General features: G+C 47.3%; 1 protein-coding gene across 2 annotated transcripts in view; it reads right to left on the bottom strand.

Annotated features, from left to right (window-relative positions):
• The window catches only part of ATPCL (ATP-citrate synthase), a 95,415-nt gene that overhangs the window by 13,700 nt on the left and 61,363 nt on the right, over positions 1–20,352 (bottom strand). For both annotated transcript variants that reach the window (XM_050187048.3, XM_055075915.2), the window contains exons 17-19: positions 14,108–14,201; positions 11,875–12,180; positions 3,614–3,757 (exon numbers count right to left, since the gene is read on the bottom strand). In XM_050187048.3, the coding sequence (XP_050043005.1) occupies positions 3,614–3,757; positions 11,875–12,180; positions 14,108–14,201 (544 nt within the window). The remainder of the gene's footprint in view (positions 1–3,613; positions 3,758–11,874; positions 12,181–14,107; positions 14,202–20,352) is intronic.

Consider the following 20,352-nt stretch of genomic DNA (forward strand, 5'->3'; position numbering starts at 1 on the left):
CTACAGAAAGGGCTAATGCAACTTCAAAGCGAGCAGGTGCTGGCTATCAAATTCTGTGAAAAGAAAAGTCTTTTCCCTTCGAAGGCGGACAGGGATATGCCAAAAACTGCCCGAAGAATATTAAGAGAAATTGCAGTTTTCAGCGGTATGTTTTGAAGTTGCGCCGTAGAAACAGCTACACTTCGGACAGATTGGAAATGCTGATCACACGCCACTCTACTTTGATATGCCTGCCACCACAACCGTTGAAAAGAAGGGGGCGAAGCAAATGCACGTTTTGTCTTCCGGCCACAAAAAAACTAGAGTCACCGCAATGCTTTGTTGCACTGCAGATAGGCAGAAGCTGCCCCCGTATCTTATCTTCAGATGGAAGACACTCCAGAAAGGAATCTTGTTTCGGAGTGGCGTGATTGTGCATGCAAATGAAAAAGGTTGGCTGACCATGGACTTGGTCGCTGACTGGATTGATAACGTTTGGTGGAAGAGACCCGGCAGCAGTTTGGGTCTGCGTGGGATGCTTGTGCTCGATGCGTTCAAGTGCTGCCTTGAGCAGCGCATCAAGGACAAGCTGGCTGCATGCAACACCGACCTTATCGTGATATCCGGCGGCATGACATCGCAGCTCCAACCGCCCCATGTTTATTTGAACAAGCCAGTGAAAGCTAGAATTTGGGTGCTCAACACCGAATGGCTTGTCAGTGGCTGCCATGAATTCATGCCCGCCAATAAAATGAAGCGTGCCTCACTGCAGGACTTTGCTGGATAGGTGAAAGATGCATGGTGCACGATCCTGTCTGCAATGGTTAACAAGGCCTTAAAAAAGTGCAGGATTTCAAGTGCCATGGATGGCACCAAGGATGAAATGCTTTGGTCTGTTGATAGTGATAAGGAGTTGTCTGATAGTGACGAGGATTGATATCTAGCGCACTGAAAATCTTGGTGGCAAGATACGCCGCTTCCATTTGTGCTTTTATTCATCGCAATTTTAGTGTATAGGGAATAAATCTGTTCTTTCGAAATGAGAGAAAACAGTATTTCTATATGAAGGCACGAGGGGCGCAGTATTGTTCTCTTTCTTTTTTGGTCATGGAAAACGGGTGTACGTTACAATCGAGGGCGCATTAGAATCAAGTAAACTTGGTACATTGTGAGATGGCCAGAACTGCAGCTCCTACGCTGCTTTTGCACTAAATAGAAACAGGATTTGTTGATTCATTCAGTAAGTAAATGTGTGCTCATTTAGTAAGCATGTTTCTTTTTTTCAACCCTCGATAATTCGGCATCCGGTTAATTTGGACACTTTTTTGGTCCCAAGAAATTTGAATTAACAAGCTTTCACTAAAATGTGCAATAATCAATACTTCTGCTCGGGACTGTATTCTGTAATTTTTAATTCGAACTTTTGATCAGGCAAACAAAAGTATGCGCTTAAAAGTTCGAGTAACACAAACCATAAATTGTCAAGTGCTGGTTCACCAGAACATTGAAATTTAGAAACGCAGACTGTAATGTCTACTAGAAGGTTCTTGAACCAAAACTCTTACACTTTGACTAAGGGCCAAACAATGAAATCTTCCTTACCTCAGTAAGGAAGCCTTCATTGCGGTGAGGCTACCTTATGTCACTCTGAAAGCTTCCTTACTGAGGGGCCCTCGGTGAAGGCTTTCTTAGTGCTTCCTCAGCATAAGGTAGCTCCAAAGCTACCTTCATGCGTCCTTATGCCGCTCCTGGCCCTGAACGAGCGCTTCACCTCACTGCTTAACCACGTGACGTTTGCTTGCACATGCGCGCTGTCGCCCACCTGTGGAGAAGCGCGAGCACAGTACTTCTTGCCAGGCATGTTCGTTTCAGTCACGCGTGCGGCATGAAAGCGTTGCTAGGCGTTGCACATGCCAGCGTTGATGGAGCACGTAAAGTTTTGCACTGTAATGCGCAACTTTTTTACCTTTAGTAAACGAAACTAGAAGAAAGCGTCCACGCTTCTCTATATTAGCTCTTCAATTTAAAGACTGTGCGACGATACAACATTTTTTTTTTATAGAATGATGGTGTTCGCGTTAAGCTTTTAAGATATAATCTCGAACCCAGGCATGCGGCAACCGCTCCTTACGTTGAGGACGGGTGAAGGGAGCTTTCAGAGTACGCTTGCTTCCTCCATCGGTCCTTCGCTGTAAGGAGGCCTCACGTAAAGTTAGGAAGCGCTCGAAGGAAAGTAACGTTTCATTGTTTGGGCCTAAAGGGACTGGAAATGCCAACCGTTGACTAGAGCAATTACACTGCGTTTCCATTGCACTCGGTGCCAATTGCCAAGTGAACATTCTATAACCCGACATTGAGTGTTCACAGGCAAGCCCTGCTACAAGGAACACTGCTTGATGGAAATTTTGGAATATAGTGCCTTGCTTCACAATGTATTCTTGAGCAGGAAACACAAAGTTGGAAACGCTGTACATTTTGGTGGGTAAAATGACATCCACGAAGTTGAAATCGTGAGTTGCCTCCATCAGAAAGTGCTGCCGATGAGGATCTCGCCGCCCTGCCAAGTACGCAGGTCGGCGTCTCTCAATGGAGACAGCGGCGAGGCCGCCCCTCTGCTAATGGCCGAAACGAGTGCTCATTACTTCTTCCGAGCACTCCATCCATTTCCGTCCATTTCTTCCACCCATTCGGATGGCTCTGGCTTTAAGAAGCGACCACGTGATAGTGCCCATCCCAGCTCTATTGGTTTTGTGCTGCTAAAATTGCATGCGTTCTTGCATTCCTGCACTGGGCTGGCAAACTTTCGTAAGTGGCATGGTACCCGTGACCTGCCAACTTCACCGACAGTTGCCATTGCTGGAAGACAGCAACGAAAATGCTCCTCGTCGTAAACCGCTTCTTTTTAACAGCGCTTTGACGTCTGTAAGGTCGTTTTTATCGATGCCGTCTGCGACGAAGAGCGAGTCAAGTGAGCATCCCGACATGACGGCCGTTGCACGCAGCCCACCTGCGAGGCCAAATGCATTGCACCAACCATAGTTTGCTGCAAACATTACTAGAGACAACTCTGCCGCAGCCATTGCCCAGTTAGCATGGCAAAGATGATTAGCGCATGTACTTCTCTGATCTTTGAATTGTGGCTTCAACTCTGCTCATGACGTTAATTACACTGTGTCTTTCTAAATTCGCAGCACTCAGTTTTCTATATGCAGCAAGGAAATTAAGCGTCTGCGCACGTGCATATAATTGTACTTATAGTGCAACAGGTTGTTGAACGTGATCAATTTGCAAGGTATCCAAAGTATCTTCCTTCTGGCAAAAATAAGCCAGAAGGAAGACCTTGAGGCAAATCCACGTACCAACCATCTGGTTCAAGCGCACTGGTTGAACTGCCACACTCCCAGCTGCCGTAAACACTGGCACCGGAGTTTGTAGTAACTTTTGCAGGAAACTATGGCGTCGGCATAAAATGTTATGGCAACAAAATTTTTCACGCATTCTATTGTTGTAGTGGAATCTAACTGAATACACTCAAGTGAACTCTAGCAATGCCTCGCAGGAATGCCCACTTCTCAGCCCTGTGTTGACAGAAACGAAACGTGAAGGAAGAGTGTTGTGAGCAGTGCAGACTGACCGACTTGACTCTGTGCCCGATGCCCATGATGAGGACGCCTTTCTTGCGCATGCCGTTCACAAATTCCATGGGAATCTGGCGGCTGTCGTATGCCTCGCTGAACTGGCGTGCTGCCGCATCCAGGGCACCTCCAAACCGGTCACCCTGCACAGTGAGACATGTGCGGGTTGACAGTCTGGCCACCACTTTGAATGGAAAAATGTGCAACGATTTGTGAACAAGATTTCAGACTGCAAGCTGCACAGCAAACATGCGCCCGACATACTAAATGTCAGCGATCTGGAACAGATTGTTAAACATGCACTCATACAAATCGAATCTTGTTTTTAAACATTGCGCGACTTTTAATGACATTAACTATCTGCTTGATCACCTTCTCTTGCAGCCAAATTTTGAAAAACGTCCACTGCAAGCAGGTTTATACTCTGTTTCATACATTACAGGCAGTGCTACAAAGGTTAAAGAGACCTCTTGCTTGCATTTGCGAGCCAAAAAAAATATAGTATCACATGAGAGAAGGACCTTAGGTACTGCATTTACCCGAATCTAATGTGCATCTTTATTTTGAGAAAATAGGTACGAAAATTGCCAGTGCCTTAGAATCTGACATGAAACCAAAACCACATTCACAGCTTTGGCAACACCTTTGGCAGCAGCCAACTGCCAGAGCTGTCAGACTCTGGATCATTGCCATCACAAAATGATGACAAAGCACATTTTTGTAAACGTTGGTCGCTGTTCGTTCATTTTATGCTCGACTACTATCTAAAGCAGGTAATCTAGGCCAATAATTTTAGGATATACAGTCGAATCTCAATATATCGAACAGCGCTGTGACCGGACATAGTTCGATATAGCCAGAATTTGATATATAAAATAACATAAAAGACATGTCAAAAACACGTCAAAAACTTGTGCAAATCAATCAATGAACCAAGGGCGCGATCGGGGACCACTGTTAGGAATGCACGTTGGGTTGCGCTGCGCGCAATTGACCTAGGCCGCGTTGACTGTCAGCCGGGAGCGCGCGGTCGATTGCGCTGCACGCAAATAGCGTAGGCTGCGGCAACTTTGTTCGCCGCACAAAGTCAGCGCAGTCTAGGCCAATTGCGCGTGGCGCAACCGAACGCGCGCTCCGAACAAGGATCCCCGATGGCACCCCAATCGTGGCACAGTAAATACTCGCTTGAAGCCTCATAGAAAGTATTTACAGTGAAACCTCGTTAAACCGTAGTTGGCCAAAGCTCGGAAAAAGTACGTACTAAATAAACGGTAGTACTGTTAAACCGAATAGCATGGGATCGCCCACTTACCTGTCAAAAACGGAACTCAGAGAGAGTGCGATGAAAGACGAAAAAACATGCAGTATTTATTCACTTGGCGCGACAAAAGCGTTATTTTCGTTTGATGCCGCGGCGGCCTAGCACGACGACGACAGCGGCCTCAAACTTACTGAAGCTGCGTGCCAGCTTTTCAGCCAGCCCCCTCTTCTCGGCAAACACTCGCATGGCAGATTCCTCGTTGGCGTTACGTATTCTTCGTGCACGTGCGCAGTAGTGCTGCAGAAGTCCCGGGGGCGCCTTTTTCATTGCCAGGTGCCGGCGTTTCGAATAATTTTCGTTTGGAATAGAGTTATGTTATCGCGGCCCTACTGTCGTCGCAACGATTGCATTCATGAGGCTGACGTAACGCGCAGCTTATGCCACTGTCGGGCCTGAATCACCTGTGCTATCGCTTTCCGTGTCGTCCTCGTCACTGTCACTAGTCGACACTTCGGCAACAACACAGGCAACGATGGCGAAAAGTCGAACCTCGTAGCCGACATATCTTCGTGGTCGCAGCAGCGCTGCCGAGAAACTTCTTCGCATTCCAAATGCCACACACTGTAGTCAAGAGCAGATCCCTGTTGCGTGCCAGCGCAGACTTCGTCGCGTCACGTTCGATAGCACGGACGATGTCTTATTTTTCTTCGATGCTGAGCACCCGGCGTCTTCTTTATCCGAGGTTCGGAACGACGCGAGTCCTCGCTTGCACGATGCCATTACGCTCTTTGGCACGGCCATAGGTTTGTTCGATTCAGAAAAAAGGTCTATTCGATTCAGCCAGGTTTCTCTGCACCTACTCACAGTGCACTGCACCTAGACCCTCGATTCCCCAAGGTGCAGCAGTGCACCCTGCAACCCCGTGCTCGATTGAACGGGGTGCAAGGTAAGGTGCCGCCACGGTGCACTGCACCCTTGAACCTTGCAGCGAGTGGGTGCAGCCCGGCACCGCCTGCACCTTTTCGTTTGTAGTGCCGTGCACCTTTTTCTGAATCGAACAAACCTAAAGGTGCACGGCACTACAAACGAAAAGGTGCAGGCGGTGCCGGGCTGCACCCACTCGCTGCAAGGTTCAAGGGTGCAGTGCACCGTGGCGGCGCCTTACCTTGCACCCCGTTCAATCGAGCACGGGGTTGCAGGGTGCACTGCTGCACCTCGGGGAATCGAGGGTCTAGGTGCAGTGCACCGTGAGTAGGTGCAGAAGGTGCAGAGAAACTCTGCTGAATCGAATAGACCTCATGGCACGGCGTCGAAATAATGTTGATGTGGCTTCACGCGCAGACGCACAGGGCGCTTTCAGGCCGTTGTTTCGATCTCTGAGACTTGTTGTTCTGCCGGGCCGCCCGATGGAGACTGTGCACCGCCGTGTTTGCGCGACGAAAAGTTGAAACGCTACGTTTTAACCGATGTGTACGCAATAAGCTGGTACAGTTTATGCGGATACAAAACACATTATGTTCAATGACCACTGAGTCGGGGATTAGACTTTACTACTTTTAAAACAAAACTACTGTTTAAGCAGGTACGGTTTAACGAGGTTTTACTGTATTTATTTGGATAAAAGCACTGCAGCAGTGTACCCTCCTTATTGGCAGCCGCGTGCTTAAACACGGAGGAGTCCTCAACATTGTCTGAACGATTCACAAGCGATAGGCTGAAGCACTCTATTGCGCCGCAGTAGCAGCGTAGAAGGGCCAAAGCAGCTACAGCCTCAGTTGAAGTCGGGAGCTAGGCAACATCAGTGCTTGCGATATCAACCTTGGCAGCATCATTAGTTCAGCCGCTACTCCTGCTGCGATCTCCACGTCCGTCAATCGAAGCATTTTGAAACACTGTCAATAACCAAGTGGCGTCTGTAAATTAAGGCGTCTATGAGTGAGCCCAGTGAGTGAGCATTGTCGCGCGCCTTTGCGGATGCAAACCACCAGTTCTCGCGAGGCACGGCAGCCGCAGAGTGTGGCACCGAGGAGGAGTCAGTGTGGCAAATGCAACGCGTCGTCGACGTTTTCGAACTTGGGTCGAACTAGCCACGGCCGCCGCATGTGTACGCCGCTACGTTCAAATGGCACCCTCAGCGCGATCGATGTGGTGCGCAGCAGTCGGGAACGCCCATCGCGCCACCGCTACCTTCGAGGGTGTAGCGGGAAAGCTCACTGCCTGTCAACAGAGTGCACGTAGTGTGAGGTGGTGGAGTTTGATATATCTGTTTGAAGTCCAACCTCGTTCGAAATAAAACATTAAGAATGCATCAAATTTTCTAGGTGATATAGGAAGTGTTCGATGTATGCAATAATTCAATATATCCGTGTTCAATATATAGAGGTTTCACTGCATGTACTATCACTTTCACGAGATTTTGTGTTGCTCGGCACCTAATGCACTGATGTAATCGGCAGCCAGTGTTTCTGGCACTGTGCCAAGCTTGCTATCTGCGCACGGTTTCAGGAACGCTGTCAGCCGCATGTAGTAATACCTCGTCAACTCGAACTCGCATAGTTTGAAAAATCATTCAAGTCGAAATTTTCCACGGCACCGAACCATTTCCCATACATGCCATGTATTTATTGCGCTTTATCTCTAAGTATCTTTGGCCAAATTGCAGAAATCTCGAAATCTCGACTGAGAGTGGAATAAGAACCCCTCCTCTGCCGCCATCGCACCTAACGCAAAGCGAATGCTTTCCCTGAATGTGAAGTCTGAACCTAGCGGCGTAACAACTTTGTCAAGCAACCTTGTGGCACATCCAAGTGATGGGAGAGGTGTGCGCAGAGGCAGGCCCTGCAACGCAGCATGCCTGACGCAATTTCTTTTGTTCGCTTCATGCAATGCCGAGATTCACTACTGGAGGCGTGATCACAGTTTTAATTTTATTCTGACGCAATGCACACGGCGCTGTATTTTTATTCTACGCAAAATAGGATAAAAAAAGTATGTGCCGCATGCGTTGCAGTACATCCTGCTTGCATTGCGCGTACTCGTGAATGCTCACATTGCTTTTTGTGGCACTGATTCCAGTAAGTCCGTGCCACATGTGTTGCGTGATAGAAAGCAACATGAGCATTCAAGAGTACGCGTGATGCGAGCAGGTGGTACCGGTGAGAGGCGAATTTACCGACACCGAAAACGCTGAGATGACTACAAACGGGGGGGACGGTAAAGGCGATGACAACGAAAGACCTCGAAAGGTGTCGACATCAGCCGAAACAAGAAACATGACTGGATTGCTGTGAAATAAAGTGCAGCGGCTGGAACGATCGGCTCGTGTGATCTGCGAAGCAGCTCGAGGACTCCTTTCTGGGTCCAAGTGCTACCAAGAAGCAGAGCAGCCTTACGCACTTTTTAAGCACTGAATAAAATGGCAGTGCTGCAAAACGGAGCTGGTTGACATCACTGGTACGTTTTAATTTCTTTCTTTGAAACCTTTACGAGGATCCAGTTTAGGAAGTCCCACTTGAAAAAGTTGTCAGTAGTGGTGAATTTTTTAGAAACAACTCGACTTTTCACTGATTTCCGCGACTTTTGCTTATCAGAAAAATGCATTTATCTCGAAATTTTTTCCGGTTTTTACTACTTTCAAGTTAACGAGGTATTACTGTACTTTGACAAGTCCGACGCAGAGTCTTGCGAAAGTGATAGCAGTACCGAAAGTGATCACTCGAGAATACCACCACTGTGTGTTTGATATCTGTGGCCAATGACTCGCAAAGGCGACAATGATGCACCGCTTTCCTTATCAAAGCTCATTAAAAAACATTCTAGTATGTCCAGCTAAATTCTGCAAGTCTTGCTTTTTCAGATCGTGAACATGGTGGCATGCCATATTTTTCTTTTATAAATCAGCAGCACATTATACAGCTGTCACAGGTGCACTTTCATTCGCGATTGGGCTCGACTGGGATAAAATCTTTCGGCCCCGATTGGCTCTTTGGCTAAGCTATGGGAGGAAGCCACATCCAGTTGAGAATTACAATCCGGATCGGGCTTAACTGTGATTGAAAGTGGCCATGTGACACTGGTGTTACATTCAGGTACACTTATATTTTCCTGCTTTAATGAGCCCGCGGAAATTCGGTGGACATTATATTCGAGGGGTGCGTTAGAATTGGGTAAATACAGTACACGAAAGGCCGTCACAGATCTCAACCTATTTACCGCTGAACAGGAAGATTGAAACGTTTCTGCGACCAGCGACCATGGAGCATCACTTGAGGTAAGAGACACGGCACGTTGCATGCTAAAAAGCAAAAAGGTGCACATGTCCGTTGTTTGACCCTAACCGCATGTCCATTAGCTGTACTATGCAAAGTATATTCCATAGAAAGCGTTGCAGTTCAAAAACAACCACACTGTGAAGCACAGAGTGAGACTGACTGCACCACTCGCATAGGTTCCACCGCATTGCCTGGAAAATGTGGAACAAGGCACAGGTGTCTGCAACGGGCAAAAAGCGAACCACTGCACTAGAACTTGAGAAGTGTGGCTGTTTGGGCTTTTCAGTTCGACATCATGGCAAATTGTAGCACAGACACACCGACAACAAGCAGAGGCAGAAACAATATCGTGGCTTGGTTCAAAGTGTATGCACGTACCCCCATCTGCGCAACTTTCACATAGGGAGTTCAGTTTCCTTACAAAGTAAATCCCGTATGTCAATGGGCAATAAGTTTCAGCCCAATAAAAGCTCATTAATTCACACCTCGTTAATTCGAACTAAGTGGCACGGTCCAGACATGCTCCATAGAGCCCTATGTATTGAAAAGCTCATTAATTTGAGCGCTAATTCGGTCCCCCACGGATAATTAGAACTGCGCGTCCCCGTAGCCAGCTCACGCTCTGTCGCAGTTACGCGACAGATGGTGCAACATGCCGATCACTGTTGTCATCACTGCGTGTTTTCAAGGGGCATTTGCACATGCCATGCCGCATCATTATGGTCAGTGCAATACGCAGCGCATTCGGTGGCAACTCCAGGGTCGACCACGCTCTTCCTGTCCCCAGCGCAGTCGCAACGCTTGAGCCAGCGAGTGTGGAAGCTGCGCCATTTCTTTTTTTGTTCTGTGTCTGGTGGGATGCGTCCATCGCAGACCAACAACGCCGCTCGTGTGCAGTTATGCTGTCGCGTGGCGAGTAGCGCGCCAAAACGTTGACGGCGAAATTAGAAACTCTACAGGAAGTGGAAGCAGGGAAGCAGAGCAAGAACGAAATCGCCAAGAAGCACGAAGTACCGAGAAGCATGCTGTTGACGTACATCGGGAACGAGACGACCGAGGACCCCTATGAAGCTGGAACTTTCGCCAATGATCGAAAAAGTCCTCGTACCGGTAAGCACCCGGACCTGGAGACAGCGTTGCTCACACGGATTAAAGAAACATGAAGCCAGGACGTTCTGTTGAGTGGCCCTATCATCGTAGCAAAGGTGGCAGATTTCACGCAGCACCCGAACATCTCCGATTTTGGAAGGACGGTTTCATTGCTTCAGGGACAGGCACGATCTCGTTTTCTGCAATGTGCGCAGCGAAGCCAAAGCCATAGACGCAGAAGCCTGCACCATGTGTTGAAATGGTGTGCTACAAGTGCTCCTGAACAGGCACGCTCCATCCGATGTTTGCAATGCCGACAAGACCGCTTTGTTTTTTAAACTTTTACCTGACGAAACGACGACGTACAAGGGGGATGCATGCGCAGGCGGCAAGTGCCGCAAACAGCGAGAGACGGGAAATCGCAGGGACCTCGCTGTTTCGAGAACATCCGCATGCTGCCGGCAGGCTGTGCTGCAAATAACAAGGCGTGGATGACGGCGAGCTTTTCAAGCAGTGGCTCAGAAAGCTGGACTGAAAATTTGAGCTTGGGGAGAGGCATGTTTTCCTTGTCAATAATTGCTTCACGCACAAGGTTGAAATTGAATTGAGAGTTTCTATAAAAACGCACTAAAGACTAAGACGAAAGCAACACATACGACAGGAAAGGTGTTGAACTTCCGATTGGCATTTATTTCAAAAGATCATCTATTAAGGATTTTCAACTATTTAACTCGCCCAAACCAAGGTATTGTTGAGTTGAGAGCTAATGAGCAGGTTGCTCTTCTGGCAAAAACCACTGCAGCTCTTCAACGTATAGACCAGGGCATCATAAAAGATACGAAAAGTTTTTACAGACACCATGTTCTTCAGAGGATGCCCCTATGCTCCGAGAATGACAAGGGTTCCAACGAGACTGCTCACTGCCCTGCATATGCTTGCGCACACCTGGAGTCTGGCAATAACAGAAACAATCGCAAATTGTTTCCATCAATGCGGTTTCGGTGCCCCTAGCACGGACACTAGTGAAATTGAACAGGAGGTTCACATTTCTGCTCATGTACGTGAAGTGCTCAGATATGCCAACTTTGGTGGCTATGTGAATGTTGGCGGCTGTGACGCAGTCTGCGGTGAAGTAACTTTCCGTGGAGGATGATGATGACGTGAATGCGGAAGATCTTGGTGAAACACCGGTACGACCTTTGTTGTCGCAGCTGATAGGAGGACTAAATTACGCCAGGCTGTTTTTCAGTTTCAAAGAAGGTGAAGATGTTTTTCGACACGTTCGAGCTCTGCAAGATAAAGCGACGGCAATCGCTTTCAGAGAGAAAGCAAAAAACGATCACAGATTTCTTTTGCAAATAAAAGTGGTACCCAGAGGTGCTCCCACTTTTTTTTTCTCATAAGTGCAGCCTTTTCTTACTCACTTTTGTTACCTTGAATTTCGGTTATTTGAATTCATTAAGTGTCCCCATGAAATTTCAATTAAAGAGCTTTTACTTATAAACACAGGCTGCCAAAAATGCACTTTTTGTTAGTAGTTAGTGCTGTGTCTTTCTGCACTCAAGTCTGTCACGCTACATACAGACGGTCATAGGTGCCTCACTCGCAAGTGCAGTGCATGCAGGAGAGAGGAACTCACGATGGTGAGCAGTCCAGAGACGAGGGACGAGATGAGGTCCTTGCCCGCACGGGCACACACTATGGTGTTGTGAGCGCCCGAGACGGCGGGCCCGTGGTCGGCGGTCACCATGAGCACCATCTCGAGGAACTTGCAGGCGTACTGGGGCAGACGGCGCTGGAACCACAGCAGGCTCAGCACACCCCCAATGCCCAGCTCCTTCTCGATCACGGTCGTGATGGGGATGCCCGCATACAGCAGCTCCTGGCCCCTCTCGTCACAGATGCTCGTCATGAACGATGCTGGCTTGCGGATCAGGCCCAGCTCCTGCAGCGAGGAATGGAAAGGCGGCGGCTGCTGATACTGGACGGAGGCACCATTTGCATGCATGTTTTGACGACAGGCAAGAAAATGAGTGAGCGCAGGGAGACACTATGGCTACACTGAGGACGTGATCATGGCAAGAAGACAGTTAAGCTCATAGCAATGTTTTTGAGACAATGCCTTTCTTAGTGAGTTACCCTTCTTTTCCTTATCCATCATGTGTTCCTGGACTCCGTGGGCTGATCCCACCAATAGTGCAATCTAAAGATGCTGGCCGATCCCAAAAATAGCGCAGTGAAAAAAATTAGTACAGTCCTACACCCCTCACTCGAAGGGCGACAAGATAAGGGATCGGGCGCAGTGAATGAGCCCCAGTCTCTCCACCAACTCGCTCAGCGAGACACTGTCCTTGATCGACGTCAACTTCAGGTTGAATTGCCTTCCAACTTTTTTTTTATTAGTTCACAGCAAGCAGGAGGTAAAGTAGAGTTTAGGAAGTACAGTCAACGTTTGATATAGAGACTGTAAAAATGTCAAAAAAAAAAAAGAAAGGAAAAACGAATGCTTGCAAAAAACACAATTTAATAAGTATATTTCTTGGATGGAGATGATCAAGGACTGAGTAGGAGACCTACACAACTCTGCCAATGCATTGTTGAGATGGCTCTGAAAAAAAGAAAGCATTGATAAAAAGAAGAAAAAAGGGAGGGGGGGGGGTATGTAGTGCCAAACAATGAGTGCCATCAAAGTAACCCGCACCGTCTTCAATGCCTAAGTGGCTTGAAAAATTAGCCAATTCGGTTTGTCTGGCATCCCGATTGCGTGCGATGTCTGCTTGAACTTTGGCTAGAGTCATGTCGTCAGTGCACACTGATGGCAGTGTCATCAGCGCTCATATCAATCCTGATGGACAAGCATTTTGGACAAGCTTGTCCAAAAAGCGAAGGGACAAGCTTCTTGTGAGAGCAGGATCACGAACTACTGGCACTTGAAGGAGGGCAAGTATCCTGTCACGGAAGAAGTTGTATAAAAGTGGGTGAAAGAACAGCGGGACAAAGGCCTGAGCATGTCCTACGATGAACATCAGGTGAAGGCTCGCAATGTCGCGAATTAATTGAAATTCGCCTGCAGCAAGTTCAAAGTTTCGAAAAAGTGGGTGACAAACTTTATGAATCGAAATGGGCAGTTTGAGGAGGCGTACCACCATTTGCAAGAAGCCACCTGATGTTTACGACGAGAGGAAAGAAGCCTCGGAGTTCATCAGTGAGCTGAAGGTGCAGCACACCTTCACACTCGGCTAGATCTGTAACACCGATCAGACACCTGTCTGGTTCAGCATGCCTAGGAAGCAGACTGTCGCAGTGAAAGGCGAGGGGCAAGTACGTCTAATAACGACAAGCAATGAGCATAACCGATCTACGGTAACGTGCTGCATTGCCGATGGCCACAAACTTTCTACTTGCACTGTGTTCGAACGCAAAACGATGCCCAAAGAGAAATTCCCCCCCAATAGTGATTGTTCACTTGAGTGAAAAGGGGTTTTTCATTGAGGAGACAGGCCTAGAATGGTTCTGCCTCGTCTGGCTCCGACGCCCAGATGGTCTCAATGCAGCCAGTTTCTTTTTTAAAATTATTTTGTATAGCTTTTTTACCCGATCGGGGGGTCGAAAGTTGGGGCGGTCGACTTTTGTTTGGAGTCTACTAATACGCAGCAACATCCCTTAGGCACGTCTGCAAAATCAGCCGTTGGCTATACACCAACGTGACTGTGCACGATGTCCACTGAAAAGCTGTCACATCCAGCAGATGGCGCATATACTGCACTGCAGGGCACGTGCTCATGCGTCGGCAACAACAGATCCGAGCTCTAAGCTACTGCAAACGAGCAAAGGTTAGCGAGGCTCGGCAGAAAAAATGACCCCAAACTAACCCTTGCCCAGTTGTAGTCCATCGGCACTGTCGGGGGTGGAACCTCGGGCATGGGCACAATCACACCAGCTCCCACCAGGTCGTCGTACACAATCCTGCAAAAGGTTTAAAAAGGGGGCTCAGATGGACTAGGCACAACACAGTGAAATACCGTATTTACTCGCATAATTTGCGCACTTCTTTTCGAGATTTTAGAGCTCCGAAAGGTGGTGCGCAAATTACGCAGAGATTTCGCGGACACATCCGAAATAACATGCAATCTGTAGTAACACGCGCGGTATATACATTAAAAAGAAAAATTACAGCACAAACGAAGGGTACTTGCTTATTTAACAAAATTAGCATGTACTTTAACCAGCCAGATCCGGCCATGCACGGTCTAGTCACAATCGATGGTCGAGAGGTCCGACCGGGAATCATTGTTGCGGTCGCGGTCACCGCCCTCCCAAAGCACATCGTCCTCGGTTCCGCCGAGCGCATTCGACAGCCTCATCTTGCAGCTATTCTCGACAATACCGGGACAAACCAGGTTTCACGCTGCGAGTATCCGCTCGCAGATCGTCTCTAGTGGCGCTCTTTATTTTGTCAGTGGGGGTGAGCCCATTCTCTCCGCTGGCCATCCATTCCACGTACATCTTGCGCACATAGTCCTTGAAGGGTTTATTTACGGAGACATCGAAGGGCTGCAGAACAGATGTTAGTCCGCACGGGATAATAGCCGGGTTGGTCCTCATGTCCTGCAACTTCTCTTTTACGCTGTCTACGAGATTGCCTTTGAAACTGTCGAGCACCAACAGCGATGGCAGTTGCACTAAGGCCCTCTGTCACTTAACCCAGACAGTGTCGAACCAGTCGTTTATCAGTTCTCTAGCCTTTTTCTTGGGCGCGGATGTGAATACGGCCTTTCAACCTTCAATTTGGGCAATATCTTCCACTTGAAGATCACAAACGGCGGTAGTTTTTGGCCATCAGCTGTCACGGCACGCATAACCGTACAACGTTGCTTTTCACAGCCGGTTGTCCTTATAGGAAGGAACGAGATGCCTTTCTCACTCACTGTTGTGTTAGGTGGCATGTCAAAGGTCAACGGGGTTTCGTCTGCATTCCCAATCTGGGACATGTCGAAGATTCTAGTTTTGCGTCGCCCAATCACAAAATGGTGAAACAGAACCTTCTCAAATCATGTGGCAACTGCTGGCAGAGGGTCGTTCATCTGAGAGACAGCTGGCGGCAGTGTGTTCAATGGGGCTGGTTGGTTCATCTTTAGTATAAAAACATGATAAAATTAATGAATAAACATGGCGTCACAAGCCCTCTCCTTGCCTTGAACGTCGCAGCGGGGACCCCTTTTGCCTGTGCTATCTTTCTTGCCTCAAACTGAAGCATCTCGCACGACACGGCAATACCGGAGGACCTAAGCTCTCGCACATATTTGAAAAGATCTTCTTGAACAGCAGGAAACTTTCCTTGTTTCGGTTTTCGGAACGCCCTCCTTCCAGGTCTTGTATTTACAAACGAACTCTTCTGCTTTCTCCAGTACCGAACGTGACTTTCACTCATGCTGAAGTGCTTGGCGGTGGCACGGTTCCCGTTTTCTTTGGCAAACTCTATAACAGCGAGCTTGAATTTTGCCACATAGTTATTGCAGCCCATCACAAGTGAAAAGCGAAAATGCTACTGGCTGATGGCGAAACCTAAACTCCCGAAATCAACCAAAGATGCGCTGCAGCGTGGACGCAGAGAACAAGGAGCAACGAGGGGAAATGTTGGCGCGACTGGCCCTCCGATGCAGAAAATAGTCCGTGCCGTGTCGCGTGCATGCATTCCCATGGCAGGAGAGAAGGGGAGATGGAGGGAGGCAAACGCTCGAGCAGTTCCGACAACCCGTGAACAGGTTCGTGTGTTCGGGTATGGTAGGGACTGGGGTTTCCGGAGAAAAGAATGAAGTCCTCGGAAGAAAGGACTTCGCACTCGCAGCCCCTTTTGTGTATGACTGCGCTCGCCTGCGCGGCGAGAGGCGCGGCCGACCAAAGTCTCTCCGTGCACGCGCGCCAGTGAGCTGGCTCGGGCGGGACGGGGAGCGCAAAATATGAGTAAAAATTTGTTTTTTTTTTATAAAGCTGGCTAAATATTAGGGGTGCGCAATATATGCGGGCAAATACGGTACTATCTGCCAATGTAAAATGGAGACCGAGAACAATTTCAAGTTTGTGCAGTGCGCTTATGGAATGCCCAACGAAGTAAATCTTCCCACGAGTAGAGTCTAGATAACATGTAGATGGTGATGCCGCCCGATAAATTGTGCTACAGGTCACCACGATGCTATACTTTCATAGCATTCCCCCAGTGCTCGTTTAGTACTAAACAGTGAAGGACCACACTGAATTCTGAAGTATGCAAAGGCTCAGCATGGGAACTTGCATTAAAATGGTTGAAGTATGAAAAAAAAAAAAAATACGGTAACATTCATGGCACCACATTGACAACACCTGCATCAAGGCTCAGCTGTGAAATTGGAACAAAATTTCGGGCTTCGTTCTCAAAGGTAATAATGTTTCTAGCCCAAACAAATGCATGTACAGTGTTTGAATGCCGGTCATCGAGGCTAAATTAAATTGGTTTGGTGTTTTCTCGATCCGTCCATTTATTTTGTTCAAGAATAAGTGCGTACCATGTCAATACCATGCCCAGTAAGCCATCAGTTCATCAATTCATCTTGATGTTAAATAAGACTTCATTATTGAAGACAATTAGAACAAATACACAGGGCTGAGGAAAGGACTCGTACATACAGACAGGACCTTAATTGAAAATTCAAGCTAAAATCATCTTGAGGAATAGCATGCCACGATGGACAAGAACCTTTTGCAAGGACACCAGAGTACAGTAGAAGCTCAGTGACGTGATCGTGCCTCACATGAATTTCAGGCTACAAATTTTTTTAGAGTCCCGGCCCAAGTCCACTAAACTTACAACACGCTAAATCTCAAATGTTGCGAACCACTTTTTGCACTATGGCAGATGATACAAACAATCCAGCCAGCGAGGCCTCGGTAGTGCCAGACACTGGCTGTTATCAGGCCAGCAGAGCGGCCGTGCATCATGCAACTTGTGGGACGTTTTCCAACATCCCGCAACTTCATCTGGAGCTAGCAATCGCACGCGACCCAGTCTTGCTGGGTCAGCAGGATTCATGGCATTTGTTTCCATAGGTAGCTTCATCTCTGTATTGCACGTCTTCCATTGTCATCTTTGGTGCCCAATGACAATTAGAAACTTCTCTACCTTTGCACCTGTCACCTTGCACAATACGAAGTGGCTCTGCCGCCACACAGAAAAGTCAAGTTACTCCTATCTCATGCAAATCGTGTCTTTATTACCATCAGGCAGCAGCCAGGATGTAGCAATGAAAAACTCGAGTTAACTAGGCAGACCTTGAAATGCCTGCCTCAAAACACAGGGAGGAAACGGCAACAAAATCAATGTGTATTTCGGTAAGTGCGAAGGCTGGGCCAATTAACCGCCACGGAAGGCATGCAGATCATGTTGGATATGCAGCAACAAACTTAGCGCCACTTCAACAGCCATCAATCTAACCCAGACACATGATCTCAGATATTTGCGGCCCGTTGCCACATCAGCCAGCATCAAATTTTCGTCACGGCCACACTGCCTCGGCTATTAGGCCTACATAATAGGTTCTGCTTTACAAGGCATCAGCAACTAAAGTTGTTTAGCACCAAATCAACACCGATCTACACGCAGCAGCTGTGCGACAATAGTAAAGCTGACAAACCAACTCGCAAATGGAACACAGTGTACGGTATGGCACGCTGCTCACGGCCACCATCTTTGCAACACATTGCACACCACCCTTGCTGCTGACGCCATTCGCAGATGCATGTCGGTCTCTTTTTGTAGCCTCGAACAACCTGTTGCAAGACTCGCTTTGGATTTACACAGCAGGTGCGGACGGTGGACGGGAAGGGGACGGAGGGGGGAAGAGTCTCGTGAACTTGGCGCGACGCTCCCGATTTAAGATCTTTGGCAGGTGGCAAACCATACCGAACCCGACATTGAAACGGTGCCCGTTCTTTACTATCAGCACTGACCGCACCAACGATGCATCTACGCTCAGAGCAGTGGTCGAGTCACATGATGCGCAATCCGTGCTTTCGTCAGTCACACAAACTGGCCTTATGACGATAGCCTACCTGCCATGAAGATGGGAAAGCCCCTCTGTATTTCAGGGAAAAACTGGAAAGCAAAACTTCCTATGCAAGAAAAGACTGCCATAAAAAATAGGTTCAATATGAAATTCGAGAATATCATATGTATTTAGTACAACATAACATCAATTCTTTAGCTTCTGAGTGAAAAATAATGCCAGATTCTAGTCAGCAGATGTTCTATGGTTAAGAAGAAAATTTTCGAGACCATATAGTAGAACTGAGCTGTAATCAGTGCTGGAATACTCATATTGAGTTCCTTTTTTTAAAGAGTAGACAGTACTATATGTCTTGATTTCTATGTACCTATGTTACTGATAGCTTGCTACATTCTTGTTATGCCATGCTAGGAGAGACTCCCAAGCATGGGCTGTGCTTGGCCAAAATTTGTAAGCATCAAATTTTTGTTTAATTTTTGGTTTTCAATACGATTCAATGCTCGGCTTTTTTTTCTCTGGTTAGATTAGAAAAGTACTATTCAGTATTTGCAGACCCCTACTAAAGATATAAAATTTTGAGCAAGTCAGCCATATCATTGCTGCGTAACCCCTCGTCTTACCAATTATTTAAACTTTTTGGGCGATACTAATTTTAGATGATGCTAATTTTTGCGCCATCCAGATAGATTTGTATCACCAAGATTCCACTGCACATGGTCCCTACACAACCAGGGGAATCGAACAGTGTAGAGAGGAAAAACCATTATGCAAACATACTGAAAATGCTGCACTGCAGGGTCTAGGCTTCAGCAACATAAACAGAAAGAAAGAAAGGAATGGCTAGGAACATACTGTCGAGCTTGAACTGAATTTGCGTGTCAAGACAAATGATGGCTTGCTCACATGATTACATGTTGGAGCATCCTGTGGCAGGTCCCATCTCGCAGCACTGGAAGCATTCTTGTTACGAGACAACTTGTTGCTTTACTTACGACCACAGAGTTTCATATTAGTATAACTAGAGGGAAATCTGGGGCTGCGATCATTCAACCATCATGGGAATGATGGGAAGTACAGGCTACGGATTGGCATTCTGCTGACTGGCGAACTAGTCTACAAGTATATTTTGGCAGTTTTGGTTTCGCTGTAAGCGCAATTGCTATAACCTACAGTGGGACAGTGCGACGCAAAGCTCCCTGCCTTCGTTCTGTTGCTCGAAGTGGCGATAGCGCGCCGGGCCAGCAGCTGGGCTGATGTTTGTATCGAGATGTGGTGTCGAAGCCCTGACAAGAAAGCAATTCAATCTTGCGTGTCATCGTAAACGTTGAAAGAATGTGTTTTGACCATTTTGACCTTGGTTTGTAAAGTGTGTTAAGTTGGCGCTGTAGTATTACGTGCTTTATGAAACTTCAGAAGAGCAAAAAGAAGGCAGTACTGATACAAGACAGACAGTTGTATTTCTAGTGGCTTGACTATCAAATTTTATTGAGGGCTTCATTATGTATTGCTTGTTTACGTGCTCATTGAAATGCGTGTTTTAGGACTTTGAGAACACAATCTTACTTGTGGCAGGAAAGGTTGCTGCTTCCTGGCTACAGTCTGCCGTCGCAAAATGGGTAAGTGCAGAGCTCCACCATAATGCTTCAGAAGCGGTACATCAATATAAAATATAATGAAGCATACTCGTAGCAGGCCACAATTAAGCGTCCTAGCTAGCACTGTAGCAGATGTGCCTAAAAGTACTTGAAGACGTTCAGCAATTGTGACAGCCGACGCAGCCTTTTGAAAGAGCGAGAGAGTTCACAAGTGCTTCTCGTCTGTGGGAAAAGTCTCGCGTTTGCAGCGAGCAGTCATCGCAGCAAACGACACCTGTAGCATCCCTTTCAAAGGCGCAACACTTTCTCACAATACAAAATTTTTATTTCCATAAGTACTTGAGTATTTTTATATAAGTACATGCATGGTTATTATTGCTGTTGTAAAAAATAATAAATAATTATTCTCTGGCGCTAATTCGGGAATAGAATGGCAGGAGAATGCATACCCTGGTGTGCCCTGGTGGTAAACCGTGCTTCAAT

Source organism: Dermacentor andersoni, chromosome 2, assembly GCF_023375885.2.
Source record: "Dermacentor andersoni chromosome 2, qqDerAnde1_hic_scaffold, whole genome shotgun sequence".
Classification (NCBI taxonomy): Eukaryota; Metazoa; Arthropoda; class Arachnida; order Ixodida; family Ixodidae; genus Dermacentor; species Dermacentor andersoni.